The sequence below is a fragment of the Colobus angolensis genome, unplaced genomic scaffold (genome assembly GCF_000951035.1).
Source record: "Colobus angolensis palliatus isolate OR3802 unplaced genomic scaffold, Cang.pa_1.0 Scaffold49, whole genome shotgun sequence".
Lineage (NCBI taxonomy): Eukaryota > Metazoa > Chordata > Mammalia > Primates > Cercopithecidae > Colobus > Colobus angolensis.
Genome location: NW_012118376.1, coordinates 6,850,886 through 6,873,832, shown reverse-complemented (window position 1 = coordinate 6,873,832; position 22,947 = coordinate 6,850,886). Strand labels below are relative to the sequence as shown.

Below are 22,947 nucleotides of genomic sequence, written 5' to 3'. Positions count from 1 at the left end.
TCACAGGGTCTCCACTCAGGCCTCTCAGTAAGCTCCGGCAAGACCTCTCGCAGCTCCACTGGTGAGGCCTGTGAGCCAGGGCAGGGGTAGGGGTTGCTTTATGTCCCCCAAGTGACACACTTCCTGACCTCAGCTTTATAGAGGCACATGTTGACTCTGTTCCAGGCCTTTAACTATTTCTGTTCCTTTGAACATGTAAAACAAACAAAAACAGCAATGAAACACAAAAACCAGTAATAACAAATACAATAAAAACACAACAAAGGCCCCTGAGGGTTTCCAGCTGCTCTCCGCATCTCAGCTGACTTGGTGTTCAGACGCGTGCTTTCTGCCTTGGGTTGTATGAGCTTCTCAGAGGAGGCATCAAGGCGGCTGTGGGATTATATGTACATGCTTTACCAAGATGTCTTCCTTTGCAGTGACAGGACTTAAGCTGATGCTAGGAATCAGAGAAGGTTCACTTTTGCCTTCAGGCCTGGGAGCAGCTCATCCTCAGTTCCCAGGCAGTGCTTCCCGGGGCTGCCTTCAGGGCCTCCTGACAAGGGCCTGGGTGCTTTACCCTCACCATGGACTCAAGCAGTCAAGGAGAAAGTTTCCAGAAACTAAACAGGATGAAATAATTACAGCCGAGAGTCATTGAACTTACTACAGTATGTGTTCTCTGTATGATCTGACTTGATCCTGATAACCTTATGATGTAGGTCCCATCATTCATAAATGAGAAAACTGAGGCTCAGCGAGGCTAAGCACCTGGCCCATTTACATAGCTAGTGATTGGAGAAGCCAGGATTTGATTGTAGGAAAGATTCCAGAGCCTGTACTCTTAACCATGACATGTATGGAAGCACACATGCACACACGCACACACAGTGACATATAGGTGCATCCTTTGGTCTCTACAGTGTAATCGTTTTTGTAATATTCACAAGTCATAGGTTGTTAGAAATGGAAGTCATTTTAGAGATTACCTATCTGACTCCTCCCCCACTTTTACTTCCACAGAAAAGGAAACTGGGGACTTACCTTAGAGAAATAGTTTTCAAACTTGAGCAAGCATCAGTCACCCAAGGGACTGGCTAAAACAGACCTCTGGCCCCATCTCCAGAGTTTCTAATTCTGTAGGTCGAGATGGGGCTCAAAATATGTAATTCTAGTAAGTTCCCAGGTGCTGCTGCTGCTGACGCTGGGCTCCCACTTGGAGAACTGCTGCAGTAGAGTAAATTGGACTTGTGAAGGCCTGCAACTGCAGTGTTGTTACTTGAACGTGCTCAGCAATGTTGATGAAGCCTGGACAAACATGCCCCCTGGTCACTCTTAGCAGAGTCATTTGTCCTTTACTAACTCTCTTTGGGTCTCAGCAACAGAACCAGAATGTGGCAGGCAGAATTCTAAAAATGCTGCCCTCTAAAAAGATCCCACATCTTTATCCCTCAAAGCCTGAGAACCTGTGATTATGTTATGTTATACGGCACAGTGGACCCACAAAAAGGGAGTATCTGGGTGGGTGTAATTTAATCACTTAAGTCCTTAAAACCAGATAACTTTCTATGGCTGTTGTGGCAGAAGAGTAGAGCAGAAAGGGGAAATCAGAGAGACTTGAAACTGAAGAGCTTGGCCAGCCTTGCAGCACTATTGCCATTTTGAAGATGGAGCAGACCTTGTGAGAAGGAATGTAGGGGGCTGCTAGGAGCAGAAAGTAATCTCTGGCAGGGAATTGAGACCTCAGTCTTACGTTGCATAGAACAAATTCTGCCAACAACCTGAGTGAGCTTGAGAACAGATTATTTCCTGAGCCTCCAGATAATACAGAGGATGCCTGACCTACAGAACCATGAAGGAATAAATGAATGTAGTTTTAAGCCTCTAAGTGTGTGATTCTGCTGAAGTAGAAACTAACATACAAGTACATAAATTCCTGAGCTCAGAAGTAAGCCTACTGCAGACCTACTCCATACAGAAGCTTCTCACACCAAGAGCTGGGCCCCTGGGAGGCTCACCTTATCATCTGCTGGAAATGGCAGTGACTGTGACTTAAATTCCAGCCCCATCAAGGTAGTTTTCAGTTCAGTTGGTGTCTGAGTGCATTTTCTGCTGCTATAAAAGAATACATGAGGCTGAGTAATTTATAAAGAGAAGTTTATTTGGCTTACAATTTTGATGACTGGGATCTGCCTCTGGTGAGGGCCTCAGGCTGCTTCCACTCATGATGGAAGATGGGGAGCTCACGTGTGCAGAGATCACATGGCAAGAGGGGAAGCAAGAGAGACAGTGGGGAGGCACCAGGCTCTTTTAACAACCAGCTCTTCAGGGAACTAATAGAGTGAGAACTCATGCCCAAAAGGGAGGCATTATTCTATTCATCAGGGATCCCCCTATGACCTAAAGACTTCCCATCAGGCCCAGTTTCCAACACTAGGGATCGAAGTACGACATGAGTCTTGGAGGAGACAAACATTCAAATCATTGCAGCTGGGGAAAAAAAATCTTAAGATTGTCAGGGCACCCAGGAAACTGCCTACCCAACCAGCCTCAGCAGATACCAGCCTCACTCGAGAACACAGGCAGATCATTGCCTGCCAGTGCATGCCCTTCATGGACGAGCAGTTTAAAAACACTTTAGCAAAACAGATTGTCCTCCTGCACTACCACTAAATCAAAGAGCCTACTTTCCTGTTCTGAGATTAATCATCTGTAAAACAGAGGCACTGCTCCTCAGCAGGGTATCAGAAAGTTCAAGCAAGAATATGGTGTAAAGACACACAATCCATACTCCATACAGCAATGACCACCACCTCAAATATTCTTGTCTTTATTTTTATTTTTATTTTTAATTTTGTTCAGACAGGGTCTCACTCTGTCACCCAGGCTGGAGAGTGGTGGCATGATCATAGCTCATTGCCGCCTTGATCTCTCAGGCTCAAGTGATTCTCCACCTTACCTCTCAAGTAGTTGACACTACAGGCTGCACTGCCATGCCTAGCTAATTTTTATATATATTTTTTTGTAGAGGCGGGGTTTTGCCATGTCATTCAGGCTGGTCTTGAACTCCTGGGCTTAAGCGATCCACTTGCCTCAGCCTCCCAAATTGTTGGGATCACAGGTGTGAACCACCACCTCCAGGCTCTTGTTATTCTTGAAATAAAATAAAATCTGAAGAATGAGGGGACAGTTTTGATTTTCAACATGATCGTCATATAGCTAATAATAGTATAGTCATGATTCAACCACCCTGTCATTTTATTATAAAAGTTGAATATAACCTTGAGGCTGCCGTGGTCCAACACAATTCAAGTAACTATAATGGGTCAGTAGAGTAAATAATTCCTATAACTGAAATTTCCCCCAAATATTTCCCCTAAATGACTTACAGACACCTGATGCTCATTTAAGTGGAGAATCCACTCTTAGGGTTGAGGTCCCACACCTACTCCATCCAGGTCCTTACTATGCATGGATCCTCTTGCCACATGTCCTTGAGGAGGTGGGGCCAAGTGGCACAGGTCACCCCGTCCTCATTCCTACTCCATGCAGGTGTGCAACTGTGGCCCTCTGAAGGTATAGAGCTGGGCAGGGTGTGGCTTTCTGACCGTAGTCACCCCTTGCCCTGACATCTGCCTACTTTCACTGGTCTAGCCCTAATGACTGGAGGAATATCATGGTGGATGTTCCCCCCTTGTGCTGGACACCAGGACAGGTCTAGCACCTGGGTTTCTCAGAAGGCTTCCCAGCATGCTATGCATCCTGACCCTGTGTTCCTCTCACATCCACGTGGACCCATGAACTACCTTCCTCTGGAGCCTGATTTTGTCATCCAGACCTTTTCTGATTTTGTTGATAATCTCAGGATTGCGAGGTGACGGTGGCCACTGACAGGGTCCTATAGTGCGGAAAAGAATGTCCAGGTCCCTTCCTGTGGCTTCTCTCTTTTCTCCCCAATCCCGCTTTCCTGAACCCCCACCTCCTGCAGTGCGCCAGCATAGGGGAGGCCACATGGTGCCATTTTTACCTAAATGTTTGGGAAGACATTGTTTTGAATTTTAGAAATCTTGAAGAGTTTCGAGATGTGTATTTGCAAGCAAAACATGCAGGTTCCTGTTTTTCCATGTCATCCAAGCTTGTGGCTTTGTTTTGTTTTATTTTGCTTTTTATGTACTACAAGTCATTGAAATATTGTGGTGCTTTTTTGTTTTCAGAGAACCTGGTGGTATTCTGTCTGTAGTCTGATCCAAGTGAATATGGCCCATAGATTACCCTGCAGGATCACAGCCTGAGCAGACAGATCTTTGAAATATGGATTTGCCACTTTACCAAACTTTTAAAAAAAGATATTTGATCACACACACACAGCTTCCACAAAGCAATTTACTTCCAACCACAATGTGTTCAATCAAATGATTTGTTCAGAACTCTATGACTATGCTTAGTTTCACTTCCCACCACAGGTCTCTGATAACCTCTGAAAACTCTCTTTTTGTGGTTATACTGTCATTCTTTATTCATCTTTTTAAACTATAATCGTTTCAAAATTATAATTTTTAACTGGGAATGTGGATTGGTGGTTAAAAACAGGAAGCTTGATGTCTAAGTCTGAAAAGCAGTGAAAATATGTAAGAAACTCAGAAAAATTCAGAACCTGCCATTATTGATGATTGTGACAGAATGCTACCACCTGAGACTCACTGAAAATCTGCCAGTAAAGAAGGATGAGGTTACTAACCAGCCACAAGTGAATAGGTATATAAACATGGTTGATCTAAAATCGTGGAATATATTTGGATGTCCACATGGATGAAAATTCAAGCAGTATCACAGACTGAATGGTGAAAAGTAAATCTCCCTCTGCAAAAGATTGTATTTTCCAAAGAGAAAGGCAATAATATTTCTTCTCCCAAGTGTTCTTCTGCAATGTGACCTTGACATTCCAACCATAGAAAGGAAGAATTGAATTCCCTTCCCTTTGTATCTGGGTTGTTTTAGTGACTTGCTTGAGCAATAGAATGAAATGAGAGTGATATTCTGGGACTTCCAAAGCCAGGTCATAAGACACCTCACAGCTTCCACCTGGGACCTCAGGAGCAGTGGCTCCTAAGACACTTCCTCTTGAAACCCAGTCCCTTGGCTGGGAGAAACCACGTGGAAAGACACAGGTGAGTGATCTGGTTGATGAGCCAGCGAAGCTCCCAGCATCAGCTGTCAGTCACATGAGTGAACCATCTTGATGTCCCGCTCAGGTGAGCTTACAGTACTGACAGCCCTAGCTGACTGCCCGACAAAACTCAGCCAAGCCACAGAACTGTTTTAAGCCACAAAACTGTGAGTGGATTGTTACATAGCAACAGATAACTGGAACACCCTCTCAGTTCTTTTGTCAAATTTATTTTGTATTCTTTCAATGACATGTTATGCACATTCAGTGACGTGTACGTCTTTCCCTGTTGCAAATAATAGCATAATAAACACACTATAGTACTCACTCTGCCTTCTTTTTCAACCAATAACACATCTTAGAGATGATTCCATACCTGTGCATGCAGAGCTGACTTGCTCTTTAACAGTGGGAGAGAACCTTATATTTTACCACCATAAGTTATTTAGCCAGTCCATTATTGATGGACATGTAGGGTTCCCCATCCCTGTACTTGTTAGTACAGATAGTGATTCATTGTCTATTCTGCTAAAGTATCCTTTTGTAATGTGCCTATTGTAAGTATATAGGTTATATTCCTAGAAGATATTTGTAGCTTAATTCTATTGTATGTGCATTTTGAATTTTAGTAAATATTGCCAAGCCCCCCAAAAAGAGGTTGTGTCAAGTTATACTCTGCCCACTCAGATTTAAGGCTGTTTTCCCAGAGACTTGCCAAAACAATGCATTCATAAAGTTTTAAAAATGATTTACCCTGGATTCTTATTCAAATTATGGATTTTATTGTGGAGAAGAAAATGAGCTTAAACTTTGATATCTATTTGATATCTTTGTATTGCTTGTTTGAGAAACTTCTAGCTATAATTGCATCACTCATTCTTGTCAAAGTATTAAAAACTACAATTGTGTGGATTTGGGAAAGACGACATGAGCTATTAGGTAAAAAGGTGAGTTGAAGAAAAATAACTTTTTTTTTTTTTTTTTTAGACAGAGTCTCGCTGGGTTGCCCAGGCTGGAGTGCAGTGGCATGATCTTGGCTCACTGTAGCCTCCACCTCCTGGGTTCAAGCAATTCTCCTGCCTCAGACTCCTGAGTATCTGGGATTACAGACACCCAGCACCACACCTAGCTAATTTTTCTGCATTTTTAGTGGAGACGGGGTTTCACTATGTTGGCCAGCCTGGTCTCGAACTTATCACCTTAAGTGATCTGCCTGCCTCGGCCTCCCAAAGTGCTGGGATTACAGATGTGAGCCACCGCACTGGGCCAGAAAAATCAAGTTTAATGAAATTCCATTTCTATGAGATGTGTGAACCTGCACAAGAAAAACATCTGGAAACAGATATACAAAGTATTAGTAAGAAGCACAGTCCTTCCTAATTGTAAACCACAGTCCGTCTAGCAAATAAAACATTGCCTGCAATTTCCTGCAAGGCCAGTGGTCACAAATGCTTTAGAAGGAGGTGGCACTGCTCTCTAGACATGACTGAAGAAAAACTTAGGTCAAAAGAGGCAGTTTCAACCAAAAAGGGTGCTCTTATTAAAAAAAAAAGCTAAATGTGCTAAAAAGCCGTATTTAAATAATTAGTGAGAGATTACAATTTAAATTTGAGTAAATATTGCCAACGTCCCCCCAAATTAATTTTGAACATTTTGATAAAAGCACAGACTTAAGTGATGTAGCCATTTTACAGGTCTTTGTTCTATTTATGCACAATGAATCTGGGTCAGTTTGCTTTAAGATTAATTTGCTAAATGACCAATTCATTAACTTAAATTTTTTAAAAAAGTATTTAATTTTAGTTGACAAGTTTTCTTTTTTCTTTTTTTTTTTTTTGTTTTGATACAGAGTCTCACTTTGCCGCCCAAGCTGGAGTGCAGTGGGGCGATCTCGGCTTGCTGCATCCTCCTCCTCCCGGGTTCAAGCGAGTCCCCTGCCTCAGCCTCCCGAGTAGCTGGGATTACAGGCGCGTTTCATGATGCCTGGCTAATTTTTGTATTTTCAGTAGAGATGGGGTTTCACCATGTTGGCCAGGCTGGTTCTTAAACTCCCAACCTCAGGTGATCCACCCACTTCAGCCTCCCAAACTGCTGGGATTACAGGTGTGAGCCACCACACCTGGCCTAGTTGATCAATTTTCATCTGTCACTGTGAACTGCATCTTAAGACATGTCAATTAATCTCTGATTCAGTCACTTCTTTTTATTTGCTGCAGCTGGAGACCAAGGAGCAGAGCCAAGGGAGCCCTAAGAGAGACAGCTCCCATTGATAATGCCTATGAAGACGTGCCCAGAGCTTGATCAGATAAAATAACTGGTACATACAGGTCAATAAGATGGGGTCCTGAGGTTTTTTCAGTAGCCACTACATCCATTGAGAATACCACCACAAAGAACTGGCCTCTGGATTTCCTTACTTAAGGGAATTAAGTAGCAGGAAGCTTTGTTAAAAAGGAAATAGCACACTGAATATATGTGCTCTTAACAAATTAAAATAATTTCCTTTGTCATGGACCCCAAGGAAAAAAAAAATGATTAATAACTTTGAAAACTTACCAGCCAGATTTTCTGAACTCAGGGTTGAATTATTATTCTCTACATTTTTTCTGAGAAGTTGTGAATAATGTAAATTATTATTTTCTTTTTTCTTTCTTTTCTTTTCTTTTTTTTCTTTCTTCTTTCTTTCCTGAGACAAAGTCTCACTCTATTGCCCAAGTTAGAGTGTAGTGGTGAGATCTCAGCTCACTGCAACCTCCACCTCCTGGGTTCAAGCGATTTTCCTACCTTGGCCTTCCGAGTAGCTGGGACTACAGGCATGTGCCACTATGCCTAGCTAATTTTTATTTTATTTTTTTGTAGTAGAGACAGAGTTTCACTATGTTGGCCAGGCTGGTCTTGAACTCCTGGCCTCAAGTGATCTGCTCACCTCGGCCTCCCAAAGTGCTGGGATTACAGGCGTGAGCCACCGCACCTGGCCTATTATTTTCATTTTTCAAAGAAGGTATGTTTCACCCAGTGCAAAGAGTAAAATTCTGGATAAAGCAAATGAATTAATAGCTCACCTTAATAACAAAGGTTGCTCACAAAGTTGGCTTAGTTAACAAATGTTTCTCAAGTTTCTATGCTAAATATTCTCAAAAAACAATTGCAAGGGAAAACTGGCTGTTTTTGTTATAGGTGACATCCTAACAATAAAACTTAAGTTTGAGAATTAAAGAAAGAGCCTTACTTGGCCACTGAGACGATCAGCCATTTGAAACCATTTACTTACGCTGTACTGATAAAAAGTTTGGCATTAGTGTTAAAATAATTCATCTTTTTTTTCACCAAGAAATTCCTGGATGGTGTAGTCTTCTATCTGATGCTTTTCTCTGGAAGGAGTAGTTATGAATCTCCTTGCTTAGGTTCTAGATTAATTGGACTATGTTGACACATGGGTGGCAGCATTGTGATTGAGAAGGGCACTTGCTTAAATGGAGCTCCTTTCTACTTCCTTCTTTTACATGGCTGCTGCGGTAAGATGGCTAAGGCTTTTGGCAGGTAGAAGGAAACCCAATCACCTTTTATGTCATCTCTCATTCTCCTTCAGGTATCTCTGTCCTCAGAGGGTCTGCCTGCCCTTACTCTCTCTGGTTATCACTTTTCCTGTGCTTCTTTGAGATCAGGTTCAAGTTTAAGGGCAGTCTCCCTTGACAGGTCAAGGTCAAGAGCCTTGACCATGTGCTCTAGCCAAGTTTACCTGAGTTCTGTTCATGGGGGGATTCTCTACAGCTCAAGCCCTATAGCAGTAAATTTGTCCTGTGCTTCTGTGCCTCTGCCCCCCATGGGGAAGTCATGGGGGGTGGTAGGGTGGGTGGCAGGATTTGGGTATTTCTTGGTCCCTGGCCCTACCACTTCATTGCTACCTTTCCTGTTACTAGCCTGAAGTAGCTATCAAAGCAGGACAAAACTACTTCCTTTAACGGGACTTTTGCTCCTAGAAATGTTCAGATATCAGGCATAGAGAAATTGTCTGGCTATTAGACACATTTCCCAAGTCAATATATTTAATGCAATAACACCTCACCCCTACCCTAGTGGTTCTCACTCTTCAATCTGCCTAAGACTCACCTGAGGAGCTTACAAAACAAGTTCAGATTTGTGTTCCTCACATCCAGGGTTTTTGATTCACTCATTGCCCATAGTGCTGAAAATCTGCATTTCTAATAAGTACCGCAAATTGTTATAATGTAGACAACATTGCTTCACTGAAATAGGTAGGAAACTCACCTTTTCATTTTGTCTTGGCAGTAAATCATTTTAATATTTAAAAAGTTAGAAAGATTCCCCAAATAGCAGGGAGGGGAATGAAAAATTCAAAAGGGCTTTTAAGATAAAACACAAAAATTCAGACCACTGGTGGATTATCAACTCTGATCCCCAGCAATCTGAAAAATGATTAGACAGTGTCTTCAAAAATGTTACATGTCTGACAGGAACAGCACAGGAGCCATCAAGCATTTTTATAGAATGAAGCCACAACGAGACTCTAGTACGCCACCTGGGTTCCATTTCAGCTCTGCCACCCTCTAAATTTTCCCTCAATTTCTGCTTCAGATAGAATCTACTCATGAAAACACAAACACAGAGAAATTAATCTGGGGAGTTGGTTAAACAGATAGAAGATCGAAAAGACAAAAGAAAAACATTGATGTGATAGGAAGAAGCTACCACTTCTAGGGCTGAGGAATCACTGCAAAGCAGTTAGGGTATCAGGGCTTAGAGCTTGGGGGAGAGACCCCTGGGGCTGGGACCCAGACCTCTCAGGAGGGCACTATCCAGCTGGTGCTAGTACCTCTGAAGGGTAAAATGAGAGTGGGGATATGGGGACAGACTGGAAACTGGACCCAATTGTGACTACCACAAGAAGCATTGCTGGGTGAAATGACCGAAATAGCAAGCAAAACAGAAAAGAGCAAATCCCTTCTCCCTCCTTCCACCTTGTAGCCTCCCTCTAATACCTCCTGCGGCAATGCCTAGTAGCAAGCCAGCTGTCAGAGTGAGATGTGGCTTGTGGAGTCCCAGCCCCATCACTACAAAACACAGTAGAGAAGGATGGATTTGGACCTGAGGGACAATAGCTTGGTAACAACCACCATCTACCCCTTTGGCTACTCAACATCCACACACAGCCTTCTACATATTACTCGCACTTGTATCCACAAACAAAAACCACTTTGTGCTTTGCATAACAAGAGGAAACTGGTGTCCAAATAAAGATGCCCTCATCCTCTCCTTGAAATGGGAGATACAAACTTCCAAGAATCATTCATGCATTAATCTCTAGGCAATGTTCATTCTTCTTAAATTTGGCCACAATCCCATCTGGATATAAACTAAATTGTAAAGTTAACCACAGACAACAATCTTTGTGTAAAATAATATGGGGAAGGAGGAAAGGCAGAAAAAGAAATTGGTTTGTATATACAAATAAATAGATACATAACAATTCAGGAAGAAGCTATGCAGAGCTGCTGCCGCGTTTATTCCTGCAATTGGCCGTGGGTCCCTAGTTGATATTTGTAACTTCTTTCTACCACTACTTAGTCCCTGTTTCCTTTGTCCTTATCAAGGTCTCAGTTGATTAGTTCTTTACCCGGTGGAGTGACCCAAACTTTCTTTTTGGAATAATCTGAATCCACAATGGTCCTGTGTTTTGGTAATTACAATTTTTCTTTAACTTTTATTATTGGGCATAAAAACATGAAGAGAGGTCCCAGAGAGCCCCGTGTTCTAAATATAGTCCTTTCTGCTCCATGATGTTGTAGCAATCCAGTTTCCTATTGGTAATAAAGAGCAATTATCTTGGCCAGAAAAGTAACCCCTTCTTTGCTTGCTGGTTAAGGGTCATGAGAAGCTCAGAGTGGCCAAGTGGCAGTGTCACCTTTCTATTGTTGTGTCCCTTGGTACACAATAGTAAGACTAAGACCTCCCAGGTTGAAGTTGAAGGACAGTCAGAAAAAATAATGTGAGTAGATTAACAGGTGTGATAGGGAGAGGAGTCACTCCTACTTTTTCTCCTTAATTTCTAGGCCCGTTTATTCTGACAATGAGAGAAACAATGCTGTATATTGCTTGCTGATTTAAAGCATGTACTGCATCCCAAAGATGAAATGACATCTATGGCAGATGCTGTGGAACACTGCTTAGATCCACCTTAGGACTGTGGCATTTATTCCCCTAGCTACCAGAAGTGTTGCCTGCTGACAGTTCATACTACACTCCTCTCTGGGCATTTTCCTCAGCAGGAAAGGAGGCCAAGATTATGTGCCCCTCTTGGTGGCAACCTGCATTCAGTGACTGGTTGATACGGGAATACAAAGGCCTGGCACCTTAACCTCAATTTGGAACAATTCTGAAGCAGCATCCAAGCTCCAGGAAGACCTAAGCATTCAGCTGAAGCCTATGTTGCAACTGCATCATAGTTCAACTTTTCCCTTTTGCAGTTCTGCTACCCTCTCTCCCATTAGGCATTGTTTCCTAGAGCATTTTCCAACAAACCTATGGCATTCAAGTGACCCCCTCGGCATCTATTTCTAGGGAACCTACCTAAGATGCTATCTAATCAGGGTGATATCTCCATACTGGTGCCATAACTGTACCTTCAGTAAGCCATTCTACCATACTATTGGGCTAGCTGCTTCTGGATGATAGCGGATGTAGTTATAGCAGTGAATTTTATGAGCATAGGATCATTGCTCTATTTCTTTTGCTATAAACTAAGTTCTCTGATCAGGAGCAACGTTTTTGCAGAATACCATCATGGTGAATAAGACATTCTGTATATCACATACGATGATGCTGGTGAAAGTATTAAAGTCAGGGAGGACAAATCCATAACCCAGAATATGTGCTTAGTTGAGTAAGGACAAATTGCTGCCCCTCCTGGAAGGAGTCCACCATGATCCAGCTGCCATCAGATATTCGGCTGTGATCTTCAGGGAATAGTGCCACATTGGGGGCTCAGCAGTGGTCTCTGCTTTTGGTAGGTTAGGTACTCAACAGTGATGGTAGCCAGATTAGCTACCAGTTTTAAGCTCGTGCATAACCTTCATCCCTTTCATCATGGTAGCCTGCATCCTGTGTACATGGGTTCATCAAGGAAACACTCTGAAGTGTGGGGGAGAAGACTGACTGATATCCACAGAAAACACCAGCTTGTTCACCTGACTGGTAGAGCCTCCTTTGCAGTGGATGGGTGCAGCCCTTGGGTGAGTGTTCACGGGGAACACAACTATCTTTACACTCTGTGCCCACTTTGAGATATCCTTATACTTGTTCACCATACTTTCTGTTGCTCACATTACAATCTCATTCTTTCTGAGTCCTTGAAACCTAGGACACCATTCACCTCTGCCTATGAACCAACATAGATTGTTGGCCATCTCTCAGCTCAGACAACACGGACAACCAAATGTCCTGCTTGAAGTTCTGCTGGCTAGGATTTCTATTCTACCCTATTTCTAGCATCTTTCAGGAACATTCCTGATGGGTGTCATAATGCTTCAGCTGTCCATTGTTGTGCAGAATAACGTATTCACGAGCCCTGAGATTTTTTCTCCTCAGCCATCTAGCTGTGAAGAGCTCCCCAGTAGGCCATAGGTTTGGATTGTAGGAGGAGATGCCACTCAGCAAGAGTAAGTGTAAGGCTCTGAACCACCTGTTTATGTAGTTACTTGTAATTCTAGACCTGCTCATGTCCAAGTTCTTAAATACCATTTTTACTTGATAATGAATCTCTGCTGTGCATGCACAAATTTACAGTTGTGTGGGCCAGATATGCTCAGATCATGATTGGCAGCTCAGGGGTCATTCAGTGTCCCAGGGTGACGCAGGGCCCAGTAGCCAGGGCCCAGTAAAGAATCATGAGCTGTGTCTCAAAAGGAGAATAGCTGCCGGCAGAAGCAGCACGGATTTTCTCTAAAACCCTGGAGACCTGTGCTGTGGTTTTATCTATGATTACTCTGTACAGAATCACTACTTACCATGGACACTTTAAGTATCATTGCCTATTAGGGTTCTCCAGAGAAAATGAACCAATCGCACGTAGATATAGCTACTGTCCCATGGTAAGCAGGTCTATGCAAACCTATCCTCAAAGGTCAAGGAAACTGAGAGATTGAGGAAAGAGGCTGATGAATCCAGTTTCTCAGAAAGGAACATTTAATAGGGACTTAAGAACAGAGGCCATGTTCCTGGAAGCCATGAGACAAGATGGTGGATCCTGTACCGTTACTCACCAGACCCAGAGCTTACATACCTCAGGGAAAGGGTATATGTGCTTCAGAAGGGATGTGTAGAACAATTACTTAAGTTCAGGATTTATGGTAAGTACTATAACATTAAAGTTCCTTTGATCTAAGGGCAGGGTTTACAGTAAGTACATGCTCTCAAGCAAGGAGCAGCAGATAAAACAGACATTTTAAAGGCATTCCTGGAATGAATTAGACAAAAGTCAACATGGCGGGTTAGCATTTAAGATGGAGTGGCTGTAGCCTCCACAGATGTATAGCTATATAGAAAGATATCTATTTAAATTTTGTTGACTTTTGGTGAGGTCAGCCCTGTAAATAGAGGATACAAGATTCTTTTAAGACCACCACAGAAACTCTCTGGTTCTCTGACTGTGACTTGAGCTGAATTTAAAGACCTGAGCTTGTTACTTTTCTTTTTATAAGTATTGCAGGGCATTCTGAAGTGGCCATCTCCATCCCACATAACTTGCAGCCCATCATTATTGTCATAGTGTTTAAGTGTAGCAGCCAGTTGGTCCCCAAGGCATTTGCTCCAATAGGCAATTCATCACAGCCTACTACAGGTGCTATTTTTATTAGTTTTGATGACACTTCATGTCATGATCTACAAATATCCCATGTTTCATTGATGAGGACTCAGCATTGTATTTGAGGCCAAGAATATGACCAAATCAATTCCAGAATCCCATCTTCACAGGTGTGTTTCCTAACTCCACTGTGAATACCACCTATCAGTCAGAATCACTTAGGAAAACAGAAACCATACCAGTTATTTTAATAGAGAGAATTTGATATAGGAAATTAGTTTAACAGATATTGGAGGGTTGAAAAGGCAAAAAATAAACACTAAGGCCACTTAGACTTAGTGAAAACAGGCTGGGGGAACAAAAGGAAGAGGTTGGGCTTATATGAGAAAGCAGAAGCTTGGAGAAGGGCCCTTGTGGAGCTGGGATCCAGCTCTCTGAGTAGAAAATGTCACTCGGCTAATGCTGGCATCTCAGGAGCTTGGACAAAGAACAGTGGCTGGTGTTGGTTTCCCTGAAGGGGCACAGCAAGGCTGACTGGAGGGCAGGAGGAGGGTTCTGGAAACTGGAACTGTTACTGCCAGGATGAAGAACTGTTGTTGGAATGACACTGACAGTAACAGCAAGCAAAATAGAAACTACTAAGTGCCTTCTCCTTCCTCCCACCTTGAAATCTCCCTGTAGCGTCCCCTATTGGCAGAGCCTAACTGGAGCAGCCTGGAAAAGGAAAAGTGTGCTTTGCAGAGTCTGAGACAAAGAAGTTTAAAAAGGTGGGTTTGGAGCTGAGTCACCATAGCTTAACAATTGTCATAGTTTTCTTGACTGTAACCTGGTTGTTAAAAGAATGAAATTATGTCACCTATATTAAATGTATAGAATTACACCTGGTACATAGTAAGTATTCAATAAATGTTTCCCCTTCACTCATCAATTGAGATGATCATGTGTGGTTTTTCCCCCTTCATTCTGTGAATATGCTGCATTACATAGATTGATTTTTGTATGTTGAACCAGCCTTGCTTTCCCCTTGGTCATGGCGTTTAGTCCTTTTAATATGCTGTTGAATTCAGTTGGTTAGCTTTTAAAAAAAAAATTGCTATTTACCCATCTAGACAGAGGTGGGGCTTTTGGAAGAAGCAGCTGAGTCAAAGTGACCTTGAAAATGTAGTTGGAGAACTTTCTGATCTTTCTGCTCTGAAAGCAGTTCCAGTTTGCATTCATGAGCTGTGTAAAAGAGGGTGACCTGTTCCCTCTACTCTCTCAGGCTTCCCAGTTATTCTTGGTGGATATAGCTAAAGGCAAATAGAAAACATAAATTGAGTGATTTAGAAGACAATTTTGAGATCCTAGTTTTTTTCTAAATGTCAGGGATTGTTTTGACTGTTAACTTAGGACTTAAAAACCTGAAAATAATGTCAGGCTAACTTACCAGAAATTTATAGTTAAAGAGAAAATCTGGCTTTCCTGGATCTCTGATCTAGCTCAGTGGGAAAAGGCAGCCTGTTCGTATAGCAACCCCACTCCATCCTTACTGCTCCAAGGCACATCCAGTAAGATACCTCAGGGGTCACCTGCTTGCTTTCCCATCTGTTTAGCAGTGAAGTAGGAGATTACAAGCCTTGTCCTGTAGCAGGGAGAGGGATTTTTGTGGGGAGAAAGTCCTTTGTTCTCCTAGAAGCATTTAGGGTTAACCTGAGGTAGGGTTTCCTAAGATTTATTGATGATGAATCACCTGAGGTCCTTCCCTTGGATACTTGGTTCTGTTGGTCTGAATTGGGAGCTCACATTTTGTCCTTTAAAAAAGTGGCCCACATGACTTCTTTGTCAAGGGAAGTTTAGGGAGCCCTGCCTTTGGGCAAGACAGCAGCTCTTTCAATTCTGCAAAAGGGAGCTAATATAATATTTAACTACTGCAGACAGCATCTGCTTGGATAAAATCTGTCTAGGAAGGAAAGAAGGCTACAGTTATTCGGTGGAGGAGGAAACTTATGGGGCAGTTTGGAAGTTTTGCAGTCATGAATGACAGATAATGTTATTGAAAATTAAACTGTCTTCTCTACAGCAACTTGGGTTTGGTTGCAAAACAGCAGGCTCCAAAACACAGCTAGTTGTTTCACCTTGGAGACCAGGAACTGTGTGGACACCATGGAGGGAGGGTCTGAAGCATGTGTCCCAGTGAGCCAGGTCATACCTGATGCTTATTCAACCCCTGGCAGTGATGCAGTGCATAAAAAGGTTTCCTACGATGTTGTTCCTCTTCCCAGGCTAGAATTGCTCCCCAAATGCAGAAAGCAAAAGGCATATGGGGTTGGCCAGAAAAGAACAGGATCTTAGGGCTTTGTGAGAACTGTTACTGAAGTTTAAGTATCATCACAGCTGGGGGTTCGTGAAGTAGATAGGAATACACATGCGGTCAAGAAATAGGTGTCCGTCTACTCCCAATGAGCTGAACCACTAGGAAAATCAGGTTAGACTCCCATGCATGTGTGGATATATCAAGGGCCCGTTCACTGCTGGAGACCCTTGAAGGAGCTCTGTCATTTCTACAAACCTGTGTTGGGGAGGACCAAAACAGGGTCTTATGGCAGCATCTTAAATTGCTATAGAAGAGTACCTCCTGGGGCCAAGGCAGGAGGATCGCTTGAGTCCAGGAGTTTGAGACCAGCCTAGTCAACATAATGAGACCCTATCTCTACAAAAAATTTTAAAAATTAGCTGAGCATTGTGATGTGTGCCTGTAGTCCTGGCTACTGGAGAGGATGAAGTGGGAGGATTGCTTGACCCAGGAGGTTGAGGCTGCAGTGAGCTATGATTGTGCCACTGCATTCCAGCTGGGTGACAGAGAGAGACCTATGCTCTAAAAAAAAAAAAAAAAAAAAAGAAAAGAAAAGAAAAGAAAAAGAAAGGTGGACTCAATAAGTTAATTTTTGAATGTGTGAATGAATGAATGTGAATTAGAGAGACAGCTTGTCATTGACTTGCAAAACAGAGACCTCCACTTGTTGACAATACATGAGAAAACTTCAGGCTTCATTTCTCAGACCTTTATTCTTCTAAACAAGGTCCAGCCCTGTGTGTGTTACACCCTGTTAAGCACAAGCCCTCAGTTCTTCTATAACTAATTTAGACCTGTGATTCCTTGGCTTTCACAATCCTCTCCCCTCTAAGAAGCAGGGTGAGCCCACAAGGAGCAATGGAACAGGGAAGCGGCCGCTTGGAGGACTTCCCTGTCAATGTGTTTTCCGTCACTCCTTACACACCCAGCACCGCTGACATCCAGGTGTCCGATGACGACAAGGCTGGGGCCACCTTGCTCTTCTCAGGCATCTTTCTGGGGCTGGTGGGGATCACATTCACTGTCATGGGCTGGATCAAATACCAAGGTGTCTCCCACTTTGAATGGACCCAGCTCCTTGGGCCCGTCCTGCTGTCGGTTGGGGTGACATTCATCCTGATTGCTGTGTGCAAGTTCAAAATGCTCTCCTGCCAGTTGTGCAAAGAAAGTGAGGAAAGGGTCCCGGACTCGGAACAGACACCAGGAGGATCATCATTTGTTTTCACTGGCATCAACCAACCCATCACCTTCCATGGGGCCACTGTGGTGCAGTACATCCCTCCTCCTTATGGTTCTCCAGAGCCTATGGGGATAAATACCAGCTACCTGCAGTCTGTGGTGAGCCCCTGTGGCCTCATAACCCCTGGAGGGGCAGCAGCCGCCATGCCGAGTCCTCCTCAATACTACACCATCTACCCTCAAGATAACTCTGCATTTGTGATTGATGAGGGCTGTCCTTCTTTCGCGGATGGTGGAAATCACAGGTATGGCGTGTCTACTGGGGGAATGCACCTCTTCTAGCCATCTCCATCGTGATCTGTGGCTGTTTGGTCCATGAATAAGGTGTTGGGAGACTGTGAATCCCTGCTTAGCTTGTTGCTCACGATGGCAGCCTTGGTTCTGTGAATGGTGCTTTGGACCATAACGTACCTGTGTTTTCTGCTCACATTTCAGGCCCAGTCCTGATGCTAACCAGGTAGAAGAGACACAGCTGGAAGAGGAGGCCTGTGCCTGCTTCTCTCCTCCCCCTTATGAAGAAATATACTCTCTGCCTCGCTAGAGACTATTCTGATATAATAATACAATGCTCAGCTCAGGGAGCAAGAGTTTCCGTCATTGTTACCTGACAACCGTGGTGTTCTATGTTGCAACCTTCAGAAGCTACGGCAGTGCCCAGGCAGCCTGACAGACATCATTCAAAGGGGGAAAGGGGAAGTGGGGGGTGCAATGTCTCAGACTGGTAAAAATTAGGCTGGCCCGAGGCAATTTTTCTCTGGAACAGTTTCAAATTCCCTCGGGTAAGAAATCTCCTGTGTAAGGCTCAGGAACAGGAATTTCACTTTTTTATTCCCCACCCTCCCCCTTCCCTGTAGGAAGGCATTGGTGGCTCAATTTTAACCCCAGCAGCCAACGGAAAAATCATGACTTCTGAGACTTTGGGAGTTTCCACAGAGGCGAGAGTTGGTGGGAAGGAAGCAGGGAAGAGAAAGCAGGCCCAGCTGGAGATTTCCCGGTGGCTGTCCTTGGCCCCAAAGCAGACTCACTAATCCCAAACAACTCAGCTGCCATCTGGCCTCTCTGAGGACTCTGGGTACCTTAAAGGCTGTAAAACAAAACAAAACAAAAACATCAAACCAATGAAATAAAATAAAGCATGTCTCCTGCTAGAATAGTATTGGATACCTGGCTAAATTACACAAAATAGACCGTAGTAGGATAACGCTGTGAATAAATCCTTCCCTGATCACTGAGTCACAGTGACCCCTGGCTGCTACTGTTCTCTTCTGCAAGGTTGAAGTTTGACTTGTGATGTACATGGGTGGGCTCTTGGTCCACCCCAGGCTGGGGCCTGCACCAGACATGAACTAACTGGGCCCAGCGGCTGACAGAACACAGGACTTTCCAAAGTACCCGTAGGTCTGTGGAGCGAGACAGAGCAGAGTTGCCATGTCAACACATGGGGAATGATATGACAGAAACAATCTTTATGACTAAAAGAAACTCATCTTCTTCATTAAAATCTTTGGTGTCGTTAATCTCTCTGAATTTGGCTATGTAATAAACGACTGGAACTGACTCACAGACTTCAGAAGAGACAGTTTAAAATCATTAGGTTTTAAAAGAAAATATTTGCTTTGGGCTTCAAAGGCAATGCCACTCAAGGTAAGGGTGGCACATCCCGAAAGATGTGCCACACAGAATGTAGCAATTCTTTAAAAAATGTTGAAAGCATGTTTGTATATGGAGCGACTTTTACTAATTTTGATCAGAAGTATCTAGTTTTCAAAGGATATGAGTGAAGTAAGCTTGGTATATTATTGTTGTTATTTACGTTATATCTTAGGGACAAAGTCTTTTCACATCCACTTTCATGTTTGATGATAGGTGATAGGTGGAAATGATTTCATTTACAGAAACTAGCTTTATGTTCAACAGATCCCTGAGACACTGGTCCCTAGCTGAGGGCCACTGGTTTTGGAGAAGAAGTTTGGTGACAAAGACCAGACTGAGCATCACCAGTGTCATGCTGACCAACAGAGGACACTTTGGGCCCGTCATGCCACCCTAGTCTTGAGTGCTTCTTTCACTGTCTCCCCCCAACCCCTGCCATCCTCACTCACCCCATAATTTTATGTTCATAAATTTGGGCTACAATGAACATCAAAAGTAGCTCATAAAAGAAAACCTTGTTAGGGAAGTACACCCCCATGTGCAGCTGGGGAGGGCAGGGCAGCCAGTTGGTCTTGGAGATACCTGGAGTCAGATATGCAGGGAGGTGGCCTGGAGGGTTGGGATGGTTAGTTTCAGGCACCAACAATTCCTGTTCCAAGACAGAGGGAAAAATGCTAACATAGAGGTCATTTATGCTTTCAAAGAGAGGGCTTCAGGGCTAATGACTTCAGGAGCTCCAGGTAGGAGTAGGGTCTGCAGCAGTCAGGGATCAGAAAACAGGAATTTGTTCATTAGTGCAACATTTATTTATTGAGCATCTACTCTGTGTCTGGTCCAGGTCCATCAAATGGAAACGTAACTGAAAAATTTCACCAACAAGAGAGCATACATGGTTCTGCCCTTGCAGAGCCTCTAGTTTAGTAGTCTAGTGGGGGAGAAAGATACGGATTCATTATCTGTATTAATCGTCTATTAATTATTCTCTGACACCACTGAGAAGTCCTGTGGCCCTAAGAGGGATTTGGACTCATCAAAGGGTCATGAGGCTTGCTTGGGGAAGTAAAGTCAGGGTCATTGCCTTGCATAATCCCAGGGAGCACTGTTCACAGGGACATCTAAGTGACAGGTGTCTGTGGACCTGTGGAGACTGTGCTAGGAGCTGAAAGAACAGTGGCTGTCTACTAGACAAAGAGGGCAAGAGGGAAGGGTCTGGTAGAGCCCCATGTGGGAGGCAGTATTAGGAGGCATTTAGCAGGCTGTGTCAACCTTTTTATTTTTCTACTGCCACAACCCTCAAACAGAGGTGCCTTCCAGTAACCAAGAAATTACACCCACCAATTTTCTTGTTTTGAGACAACCACTCACGCTATTTCTTTATTTGGGAATTTCAGGGGCCAACCTGATGGGAAGCCCACTGAGTGGCTCCTAAACTCTCCCTTGCTACGTCTCTGACCAGCAGGACACATTCCCGACAGATTCTGGTTTGTTGTCCAGATATTGGCCTTTTATCATTCCTCCACTCAGTATCTCATCAGGGGTGAACCATGGGGAACTATGATCTGGGGACACTGATTGGAGTCCAGCTCCTGGCTATGCTCTTTTCCCTTAGATTATCAGTGGAGGAAGCAGTTCTGGCTTGGAGCGGGTGCCTGAAGGTTTGGTGTCCAAGCCAGAACCCACAGGGCCTGGTCAACCTTGTCAGTCTTGTCAAACATTTTAGGCTTTGTTTAAAGAGCAGTTGGGAAGCCATGGAAGTGTTTTTCTGAAGAGGGAGCTGCGATCAGATTTTGCACATTGACTGGTTAGGGCAAGACCCAGAGGGCATGTGCAGGTATAACATTCACTTTGCTGGGGACATTCAGAGCTAAGTGACCAGAATATTGGGAGCCAGTCTTCCCCTCTCCTCCATCCTCAGCCTGCAGAGGGGCCATGTGGTGGGCATGCTCTGGGGATCTACAGAGAATTAAAAATAAAGTTAAAAGGTCTTCTTGATTACAGGAAAAGAGTTTTTTCTTTTCTTTTCTTTTCTTTCTTTTCTTTTTTTGAGATGCAGTTTCGCTCTTGTCCAGGCTGGAGTGCAATGATGCGGTATCAGCTCACTGCAACCTCCGCCTCCCGGGTTCAAATGAGTTTCCTGCCTCAGCCTCCCGAGTAGCTGGGATTACAGACATGCACCACCACACCCGGCTAATTTTGTATTTTTAGTAGAGACAGGGCTTCTCCATGTTGGTCAGGCTGGTCTCGAACTCCCAACCTCAGGTGATCCGCCTGCCTCAGCCTCCCAAAGTGCTAGGATTACAGGTGTGAGCCACTACACCCAGCCACAAGTTTCTTAAGAACTTGTTATCTCCTGGGAGCACTTTGGGCTGGGTCTTTTGGCTAGAGTGACTGATAACAGCTGATGGTTTTGATGGAGCAAGAAAGGGATCATCCAGGTTTGAGAAACGAGGCTCAGACACCAAGGGGAAGAAGCTTTCACAAAGCTATTAGGACTTTTCTTTCTCCCTTTGGGCCACTGGAGGGCTGATCTCTTGTGCCAGGAAGCTGTTTTCACTGCCCTCTGGAAAGTGCCTTCTAGAGGTGGAGGGCTTCCCAGATAGCCCAGTCACGTTGCCTTCTGCTCTGCAGGCCAGGCACCGGTGTAAGTTTCAAATTCACCACATGACTCTGCTGCAAAACAAGCCCTTCGACTGCTTTCCTTACTTTTTTTTTCTTTTTTAGGTACAGCATAAAAATAAAGCCTCCTTTATTTCTGGAGAGCTGGCCTTGAGTCTCTGTTTTCAGCTTCAGACCTCTGCGGCTCCTCTGGGCCTTGATGACTGTTAGATCAGTGGAGTAGATTGCACCGAAGCTGAATACTGCTGGGTGGCCAGTTCCCCAAACAGAAGCTTTTCACAATAACCAATGGGTAGACACCTTCTTACTTACCAAGAGGAGAGAGGCTCCAGCACACATCACAGAGGCTGATGTGGTCTAGATATCAGTAGTTTCCCTGCCCGTCACAACCTGCACTGTCTGGAGTGACTGCAGCTCACACCACTCAGCGTTCACTAAAGTGTCTCACTCAGAGCCCTTTACGCAACCAATGCTTGGTTTCTGTTGAACAATAAATGTGATATGAATATGTGAAGAAATGTTCAAATACATAATGAATAACCATTCTAGCTTGTTAGCGGTTTATTGTTGTTTTTCATCTCGTAAAAAATTTCAAACAAATACAAGAGTACATTAAAGAGTACAGGAAGATCTCATTTTATTGGACTTCGAAGATTTTTTTTTTTTTTTTTACAAATGGAAGGTTTGCGGCAATCCCATGTGGAACCATCCTCTTAGGGCCATCTTTCCAACAGCATGTGCTCATGTTGTGTGCCTACATCACATTTTAGTAATTCTTGCAATATTTCAGACTTTTTCATTGTTATCATATCAGTTATGGTGATCTGCAATCAGTGATCTTTAATGTTGCTGTTGAAAATGTTTTGGGGCACCATGAACCTTGCTCATATAAGATGGTGAACTTACTTGATAAATGTTGTGTGTACTCTGACTGCTCCACCCACTGGCCATTCTCCCGACTCTCTCCCTCTCCTTGGGCTTTCCTATTCCTTGAGACACAATAATATTGAAATTAGGCCAACTAATAACCCTACAATGGCCTCTAAGTGTTCAAGTATAAAGAAGAGTCACATGTCTCTCACTCAAAATCAAAAGCTCACTTGAAATTAAGCTTAGTGAGGAAGGTGTGTTGAAAGCCCA

The 22,947-nt window shown here is 43.6% G+C and overlaps 1 protein-coding gene across 2 annotated transcripts; it reads left to right on the top strand.

Annotated features, from left to right (window-relative positions):
* The first annotated feature begins 17,116 nt into the window (after positions 1 to 17,116).
* TMEM174 (transmembrane protein 174) lies at positions 17,117 to 19,095 on the top strand. 2 transcript variants are annotated; one of them, XM_011959273.1, is made up of 2 exons: positions 17,117 to 17,788; positions 17,974 to 19,095. In XM_011959273.1, exons 1-2 carry the CDS (start codon positions 17,158 to 17,160, stop codon positions 17,997 to 17,999), a joined length of 657 nt encoding a protein of 218 aa, XP_011814663.1. In that variant the 5' UTR covers positions 17,117 to 17,157; the 3' UTR covers positions 18,000 to 19,095. The 2 variants fall into 2 exon arrangements, with proteins under 2 accessions (XP_011814663.1, XP_011814662.1); XM_011959272.1 differs by having other exon boundaries at positions 17,117 to 17,783; positions 17,974 to 18,624.
* Positions 19,096 to 22,947: the final 3,852 nt, after the last annotated feature.

Bases quoted from the DNA above. Each gene is read 5' to 3' on its own strand.
- TMEM174 (XM_011959272.1), top strand. From the start codon at position 17,158: ATGGAACAGGGAAGCGGCCGCTTGGAGGACTTCCCTGTCAATGTGTTT. The intron at 17,784-17,973 runs GTATGGCGTGTC...CTCACATTTCAG, and splicing joins GCGGATGGTGGAAATCACAG to GCCCAGTCCTGATGCTAACC.